Source organism: Siniperca chuatsi, linkage group LG7, assembly GCF_020085105.1.
Source record: "Siniperca chuatsi isolate FFG_IHB_CAS linkage group LG7, ASM2008510v1, whole genome shotgun sequence".
NCBI lineage: Eukaryota > Metazoa > Chordata > Actinopteri > Centrarchiformes > Sinipercidae > Siniperca > Siniperca chuatsi.
Window position 1 is genome coordinate 22,766,241 of NC_058048.1, and position 8,832 is coordinate 22,775,072.

The 8,832-nt window shown below is 39.7% G+C and overlaps 2 protein-coding genes across 3 annotated transcripts; one reads left to right on the forward strand and one right to left on the reverse strand.

Annotated features, from left to right (window-relative positions):
* Window positions 1-170: 170 nt before the first annotated feature.
* On the forward strand, window positions 171-2,943 carry LOC122878989 (vacuolar protein sorting-associated protein 37D-like). 2 transcript variants are annotated; one of them, XM_044202575.1, is made up of 4 exons: window positions 171-442; window positions 631-802; window positions 900-973; window positions 1,635-2,943. In XM_044202575.1, exons 1-4 carry the CDS (start codon window positions 341-343, stop codon window positions 2,088-2,090), a joined length of 804 nt encoding a protein of 267 aa, XP_044058510.1. In that variant the 5' UTR covers window positions 171-340; the 3' UTR covers window positions 2,091-2,943. The 2 variants fall into 2 exon arrangements, with proteins under 2 accessions (XP_044058510.1, XP_044058511.1); XM_044202576.1 differs by having other exon boundaries at window positions 1,638-2,943.
* Window positions 2,944-4,287: 1,344 nt separating this feature from the next.
* LOC122878988 (mitochondrial uncoupling protein 2-like) lies at window positions 4,288-8,683 on the reverse strand. The gene is made up of 6 exons (XM_044202574.1): window positions 8,178-8,683; window positions 7,305-7,512; window positions 6,145-6,348; window positions 5,793-5,894; window positions 5,527-5,707; window positions 4,288-5,442 (listed from the first exon to the last, which is right to left on the reverse strand). Exons 1-6 carry the CDS (start codon window positions 8,301-8,303, stop codon window positions 5,328-5,330), a joined length of 936 nt encoding a protein of 311 aa, XP_044058509.1. The 5' UTR covers window positions 8,304-8,683; the 3' UTR covers window positions 4,288-5,327.
* Window positions 8,684-8,832: the final 149 nt, after the last annotated feature.

Genomic DNA, 8,832 nt, shown 5'->3' on the forward strand with positions numbered 1-8,832 from the left:
CCTCATATCTCTGAAACAGACTGAAAATATTAAACCTCACACGTCACTATTACAAAGGTCGTTCACATCATAGTAGTATAGTGGTATATCGTAGAAAAGGTTTCAGTCGTTTCGGCTCCCATCCGGAAGTCATTCTCAATTGTGTGAAAACAGTGTCCAGATGACTACGACTGAACACTCCTGGACGAATGAGGGACTACACCGTCTAATAGTGGTATAGATTTCCGACAGTCAATGAATGCAGCATTAAAAGCTCACATTGCACCCCATCAGGATGCACCAGGAACAAACAGGCACCAAACTTGGATGAAGCAAAGAGCATCCAGTGTGGCGGGTCATCATGTCCCTGTCGGTGCAGTTCGGTGCTCTGAGGACCAGAGAGCTGCGAGAGCTGCTGCAAGACGAAGACAAAATAAATCATATCATCAGGTGTAGCGAGAAGGTGAGTATCTGGCAGGGGACATAAATAATAACAAAATCAATAAGGCGGATTTCTCACTAAGTGAGGCTCCATTTTTAACAAACAAGAAGATTTTTTGCATATTATGATGTCGGCACTGATTCTTATTCTTCTAGCAAACAAAACTCTCTGGATTCACTGTTTCTTGAACGACATGTGGTCATTTCCAGTTTCAGGGGCTGCAGAGGGCTGCAGAGAAGATGCTGCTTTCAAATCAAAAACTGGCAAAAGTCGGTCTTTCTCAAAAACCTCAATTTAGAGATGCCAAGCTGCTACTTGCAATGAAGTACAAGGAAGTGGAGAAACTTAGAAGCATCATCCAGGCCAAACAAGAACAACTTGGTGAGTTTTAAAATATATTGTGTATTTTATCTGGCTGCCTTAACTCCATTGTCATTTCCTACATTTGCTCATTTTTATTATTTATTTTGTTTTGTAGCAGGAAAATACAGTGTTCATTATTATCAGCGGTGCCTCCTGAAGAAGATAAATCATGCAGAGGAGGAGTGTGAGGTAAGTATTCACGTCTTTTCTGATATCAGTTTGATTTGCATTCATCTGTGTTGTATTTCCTAATAATGAGGGTTAAAATACAGCATCAGTTATCTTGTTAATAATTTGCTTCAATACACAGTAGATAATGAGATTGTGCTTAACATCTGATCTTATTGTAAAACATCAAAAAGATCTGCAGCAAATAACAGTATCCCTGCTAAGGTCATGAGCAAGCTAATGTGTCCCTTTTGCAAATAAAGTTTGTATGACGGGTCTGTCCGATACATATGAGACTAGAGTTCATAACCTATTCTCTGTACAAAGACATTAGATGTTTGCTTAGTATTTCGATCAGCAGAGAAGCTGCACTATTTTTGTTTGTCACATATTAGATTATATTAAATTTAAATGAATCTGGCTGCTTTCGGGTGGTATGTATAGTCGTACACCCAGTAACAAACCACCACCCCTTTTATGAAAAAGGCCTGGGGGATAAAACAGCTGGTTGACAGGAGAGATAAGCAGACAAATAATACATGTTGGGATAGTTTTTTCACACTTGAGAAAGCCAACACCCTCAAAGGTTGCTGTAGAAACAAAGGGGAAGGTCTAATTTGGTGTAACATAATATCCATTGTGTGTGTGTGTGTGTTTGAAAATAATGAGATATTTCTCCCAGCAGCTGCTGTTTCAGAGGTTTGCGGAGGGGAAAACACAGCTGGCAGATTTCTTGGATTCCTTTCTCACCCTGCAGAAACTCCACCACATCAGGTTGGTCCTGGTGAAGAAACTCCAGGAAATTACAGAACTTGAATCAACACAAAGGCTCAGTGAGATTCACCGCAACACTCAGCATTTCTCAGTGGGTTTTCCTGAGCAGTTCTGTAATACCTGCCTCCCAGTCTGCAGTCTAACCACAGCTGTCGTCTTACCTGCCTGCCACCCTCCGTTCCTGCTGCCCTTTGGCACCCATGTAAACACTGCCCAGAGTCTACAGCATTTACCATTTTGTCATGATTACAATGAGTCCCTGCGTGCAGGAGTGCATGGACGAGGCCCCAAATGGCCAACAAGACCCGTCCGTCTTCAGCCACTGAAGGTGCAGCAGAGGAGGCATCAACAAGCACCACAATGAAGTCTACTCCAGTCTCAGATACATGTTTTTCATTTCATTAAGGTTAACAAAGTGAAAATAGTTACTGGTTCAAGTTTCCACAGCGTCAAGTATTAAAAACTGCCCGGTAGCAAAAATTGGCATTGAATGCTTTTACAGATCTAGACTTTAATTGAATTTTTATTTACTTTTTGATACGATAGTTCCTGATCTAAGTCGTCACTTTACTGTTTTATTTAGGCAAAGTTCTTAAATGGTTCTTTATGTTAAGACAACATTAATAAACACTGATGGACAGAGAAGTTTGGCATATTTTGTAAGGCAAAAAAACATATTTGTACACCTCAAACTATGTACTGTTTTGGTACCAAAATTCAAATTCAAAATGATTTATATTATTTACATAAACCAGCCAACCTTTTTAGAATCTTTTGGCAAGTCTGGTAATATAGACTCATACTTTTGACTTGTATATTCCTACTGAGAGCCTCGTTGAGTGATGAAAACTATCCAAATATGAGCACAGTGTAGTATCCTTAATCCAGCCGTCCCATAATCATGGTTCAAATACTTTAAACTACTGACAAATATAAAAATAATACTCAGGAAAACTCTCAGAGTTGTCCCTCTAAATTCCACAACAGAAATCCTGAGGTGAGAGTTCACCATGTGACTGTCACATAGTATTAATAATCTTAAGTTCAAACCACTCCAGCACCAATTCTGTGATGAAATACTGTAATCTATGGCCTATTTTCTTAGATTGCCTTGGCCTTACCGACTTGGCATTGGTGATTCCCTACATTTCCCAAAAGTCTTCCAACACCCCACAGAGACAGGTTCTGAATGAATTACCATTTAGTATATTAAAGAAATATGTCATTTATTGTAACACTGTGGCAGCAGAACTGAACACATCTCAATGTACATTTAGTCACACATCTGTAGGAGGTAGTACACAAGATAACAACATAGAATCAGCAATGCAATGTGCATCAGCAATAGCTGTTCTAACAGAGTTTTTGTTTTTTAACGAGGTCACAAACTTTGATCATTTAGTGCATAAAGAGTTTCTCAACTAAACCCCACTTACTGGATGTTCATTAGTTTGTTGAAGATGTATCTGAAAGTGGGAAAACTGGTTCTGCCAAACAACAACACCCATTTTAAACAGCTGATTGCACAAAAGGAAAAGTGTCATCATGTCTGGTAAAAACATATTTGTGTTTCCTTGAGGCATTAAACTAGTGAGCAGAACAAACCTGCTGTTGGTTCTGTGAACTTGAACTGCTCACCGACACTCGATATCTCCGATTGTTTCTGTGCAGAGACTCCTGCCAAGGTCAGCAAAGGACCACGAACAACACTTTATTTACTTTAAGCTCACAGTTACCCCTGTTCATCCTAATATTTACCAGTGCGTCTTTTCACAAAAGGCTAAGTGTAATCATCAAAAACTCATCACTTGTGAAATATCTTTGTGTCACCTAAACACTCATGAGGGTTAGCCAGAGTGCCATATGGCCCAGTACAGCTTGCCATACTAATTCAACCATGGGGAAACCTCACTGGCACTACAGGAGATGATTAGCAAGGTGGAGCATGTTCAAAGGCTTTTGTTACACCACAGACTTCAGTTACATCTTTGTCAGCAGCCTCTTTTGTCCCACAAGACTCAAATTGGGCAATTTTCTTGTCAGTCAGCTGATTGTTTTGTGCTTTTCACCACCGTGTCTCTGCCTTGTTTGATGGAGAACCTGGTTATTTTTGCACAGAAATATGTGGAGACCATGTGTAATGAGCTCGTATGTATAGTATTTAGATTTCAAATGCCTCCCAAATGAATAGAATTATGAAAAATGCCACAACAAAGCCACCCTGGCTGAAAAGCATTAAGTATCTGATATGTTATTAGAAGCCACATTGGATCATATTCTAAAAATATGGGAACACATGTAAACACAGCTGTTATAAAAAGCCTGAGTCATGTCTGAAAAGCATTTTCAGTATTAACTCGTATCTCACAGTTAGGGGGTGTTTTAGCTTCACATTGTTCCCCTGAATGGTCTCATGTAAAGGGGATTATACAGTAGAGTATCTATAACAGCATCCGGTAGTAGAGCAGGTATGGAGTGACACTTGGTGGGGTTTGTTGTGTACGAATTTGGGTCAGTGTTGGTTGACCTTGTTTTTTTCACAGACTTTAGACAAAAAACAGTAATGAATACTTTTGGTTTATTCCATGCATACTGTATTTTATTTGTGGATTATGTCTTGTAGGGTCCAGTGTCCTGTTTTAATTGTATGATTCACCAATGCACTTATTATTACATATTATATAGACTTTCCATAATCTAAATAATGTGTATTTAATGCTATGCATAGATTGCAAAGTATTAAATACATTTATGGTATTTTTAGCATGAAAATGGTCATTTCTATCCCTAACCAAAAATTCACTTTGGCAGTATAGAGGACATAACTTTGGCTCATTCCTAACAGTGCTGAAAAGATAAGATGATTAATCAACTTTGACAGAAAATCGACTATCAAATATTCCCCAGTTCCAGTCTTAGGAGATTAATAATAAATTAAAATAAATTTAATATTTTGGTGTTTTGGAGTGTTTGTCAGACAAAACTGATTTATTGTAAAAAACAAAACAAAAAAACCCAGTCGATTAATCCATAATGAAAATAACCGCAAGCATAATTCCTAACAATTCATATGAAAGACTGCATTTTTTCACAAGATCATAAACACCAGACGTGAAATACAAAATCCAACCAAGACAATTTACTCTGTAAATAGGCCTTTTTCTCAGCAGACATTTTGACTTGTCATAGTAGGAAAAGCACAGGAGTTACTAACATTAACGATGGCTCTGTTCAATACCAGGACCCTGAAACTAGCTAAATGGAATTCAGCCACCATTAATTTTATTGTTTACACCTGTGCTTTTCATACTGTGACATGTCAAAATGTCTTCTGTGAAAAAGGCCTTCTGTGCGCAAGTCAGCAAAAGTCCACATTAATCATCCCTGCAGTTTGTTTGTTTTTTGTTTTTTTGAGTGCGGCCTCTTAAAAAAGATGCACATGCAGTTTTATCCCTGAGGAAGAACAGGTCCGGAGCAGCAGCAGCAGCAGCAGCAGCCACAACCACACTGTCTCCCTTAAGCACATGCTGCTTGATACAGACAGTCCTGGCTTTGCCACACCAATACAACCACTCCGGTGCCAAACCAGCTGTCAAACAGGTCAGAGCGGAGACTTCCAGGACTGCTGACATCTTATCACAGCTCTCTTAATCTGCTCGTAGCTCACAAACATCACAATGTTCCAGGAACCCAGACGAAGAAATGAGGGTATAAATCTACAAAAAGAATCGGACATACAAACATTTAACTTTTGTTTTAGTGATTCTGACATGCTTGCTTTTAAAACCTACACTACATACCCCTTATAGAAAGATGCGGGTCCCTCTTTAATCAGCATGGTTAAGGCACAGTTAGTAGCACTGCTGTACTGCCCAGGCACTGAATTCATGAAGCGTGTTTTTACCACATCCACCGGAGATGCTACAACAGTGGTGCAGAAACCTGCTGCGAAACCTGCTGTGAAGTGACACGGCACGTTGTCTGTTGGAAACAAAATATTTGCTTTAGTTATTATAAGGGCCACAAAGAAGACCGTGTTGACTTAATGTGAAGTGTTTGCACTTGCCTGTCATCAGGTCGTACTTCAGGATGAGCTCTTTGATGATGTCATAGGTCACCAGCTCGGAGCAGTTTACGATGGCATTACGAGTTATGTTTGGCAGACAACCTGAAAAGACAGTTCAGCTTTACTACTAGAGTTCCCCTTTAAGAACGGCTATTATTCAAGTTTAACATCACTGACAAAACATGTAATAAATAAAGTCAAATAAGTCATGGCTGTTAACTTGTTTCTACTTACTTAAAAGATCACTACAGTGCTGCTTACCATATAGAGATTATTACTGACTTTGCAACAGTAACATCTGCTGTACAGTAAAATTACGAATGTCATTATTTATTTCCCCATTTCCATTTACCTTTCCAGAGCCCTTTGACACCCTCATCCCTGGCAATGGTCTTGTAGGCATCAATCGTGCTGCTGTACCTCATCACAGAGCCGCTCTCAGGCAGGCGGACCTGAGCCTGGAACCTGACTTTCACCACATCAGTGGGCTGAGCAAGGGCCACCGCCATCGCCCCTGTGGTGCAGCCAGCCAGCAGCCGGGTCCCGATTCCCGCATCTGTGACACAAGCAATGCATATAAGACACTTCTTTTCCTACACAGTAATTTCGAGACTGAACAGGTGCAGTTTTGATGATGACTGTGACAGTGGAGTTGTCCTCTCAAAAGATCTGATAGAGTTTTTATATGCCTGTCAATAAAATATTTTACTGGCAAGCAATCAACAAGCGATAACAACATGCTGCATCAAAGATTTCCCTCAATTCTGAAGGTTCACTTTAAGTATTTGCATTATTAAACAACTGTTGCAGTGATGAAGGGGGAGCAGGTAAGGCCTCCGGCTTGAACACATATCTGTTCCCTGAAAGAAAAATGTGCCCTATATCCCATAGCTAGTTTTCTGTTAAACAAGTTCAGATATGCAGCTATTTTTTGTATTTTGAGCACATTTTCTGGGCTTTCTAAGCACTGAAATAATCTGTTTTGTAGTTTTATGATTGGGATGCTTTTATTTATCCTACAATATAAATAATGTTTTCTGACATTTGGGAGCATTGTCTCCTTCTGTAAGCTCAGTGTAATTTGACCTAAACTGGTTGCTGTTGGAGCAAGCCAATGCATGTTTCTATTTCATGAACATATTTATTTTTATTCAAATTGTTTTTACTATATTGTTCTCCTTGTCTTACATCATAGTAATTATATATATTTGGACTATAGATAGATTTTTTTGATGTTTTATAGAAAAACATAGTGATTGAGAAAATAATCAGCAGATTCATCAATAAAGAAAATAATCATTAGCTGCAGCCTTAGTAATGATCTGATTTAACAAAATGAATTAAAAAATGAAGTCAATGACTTGCACAATACCTTATGTTTATATCTGCTGTTGGAAAACAAACTGGGATATTAACTGTAATGGAAGATAAATTGGGCAAATTTCAATTTAACATTCTGCTGAACAGATTTCTCCACTGCTCGACTGTCTGTAGAAACACTTGGGCACATACTGTCAGACCCCCTGGTGTAGAGCTGCTTCATGGTGTCGTACAGGCCGATGCGGACTGAGGCGAAGCTCATCTGTCTCTGCAGCCCTGCCACCAGTCCACTGTACAGACTCCTCGGGCCCTCAGTCTTCACCATGGTGAAGATGGTGCCAAACACACCTCTGTATTTCAGCCTCTGGCCTTCCAAAGAGGGCTTGGATTCACCTTGAATCTAAAGTAACAAAAATGCACAACAAAATAATCCCTCACAGGTCACTGATGATGTTTTGAAGCTGAACGTGAACTGAGTTTCTCAATAGTCTGCTGGGAGAAAATATCTTGCTATAATACCCAAATCAGTCTCTTATGAAGTTTAGCACTTTTCTTTTCATTTGTTACAAGTGCTACATCCCTGGTTTGACATGTAGAAACGGTAGAAACATGCACTTGTGTTAAGATAGTCCTCCGACAGAGATGCAGCCTGCTGAAACACAATGCAACTGACACGGCTGTAAATACCATTGATGACACTGGAAACATGTTTGGTTTCTGGAAAATTTTTTTAATGACATGAGGAGACATTTACACATTATTTACACATGGTGAGGTATGTTTTAAGGCTGATTCTGATGTGTAGAGTCAATATTCTTACATTTGGTTGTTTTTGGGCCAAAAAATTAATTGAAATGTAATATTTCTGCACCAGAATTGTATTCTGGCATTGTATAAAGTGCTCTGACAGCATTTAGACAAAGAGGAAATTTACAGAAAACGTTTCTAGATGTTTTAGGTGGCTATAGTCACACATATCATGACTGTCTGGGGGTTTAATGACCTCAGTATTTCAGTGCATCCTCACCACTGACTTTTTGTAGTCCTACAGTAGATGATCCTCACCTGCAGTCTAACTTTGGCTGTGTCCAGGGGGAAAGTGACCAGGTCGGCCACACAGCCAGCTGTTCCAGCTGAAAATATCTTGACAGCGACTGCTGGGGCCAGATCCGCAGTTGTTCCACCAGCCATGATCAATGATTGAGCTCACAGGATCAACAAAGCCAAAGCCCATAAATCATAAAGAGACGAAGCAGTTTATGTTCCGTGTACGCATTAAAGAATCATATCCTGCGATTTAAATATTTGAGCAAGCTAATAATTTTGTCTCTTCATGACAGATCCAGGTGGGCTAGCTACTGCAGCCAACGTCATGTCTCAGGTATCGAAAAGTTAGTCTTTTGAAAGCCAAGTCCTCTTGTTGTGCCATTAGCCACAAAAAACCTCCAAACTATCATGCCACTTTAAATTGCAAAAAAAAGAAGAAAAACACCGCAACAGCCGGTTAAGGCTTCCTCAAATACCCGCACAGCAATGTGATGTGATGTGATGCCACACTAGCTGCCAGACTGAGCCCAGCCTCTCGCTGTTGGCTCTTTTTAAACGGAGCCGCAGCTGCACCGCCCAGCATAAAAACCAGACACAAAGTTGCTCAACACCGAAAGGCAGTAGTCTTTTTGTTCATGATTCACCTGCCAGTAAGACGTGTGTGTGGTCTTTT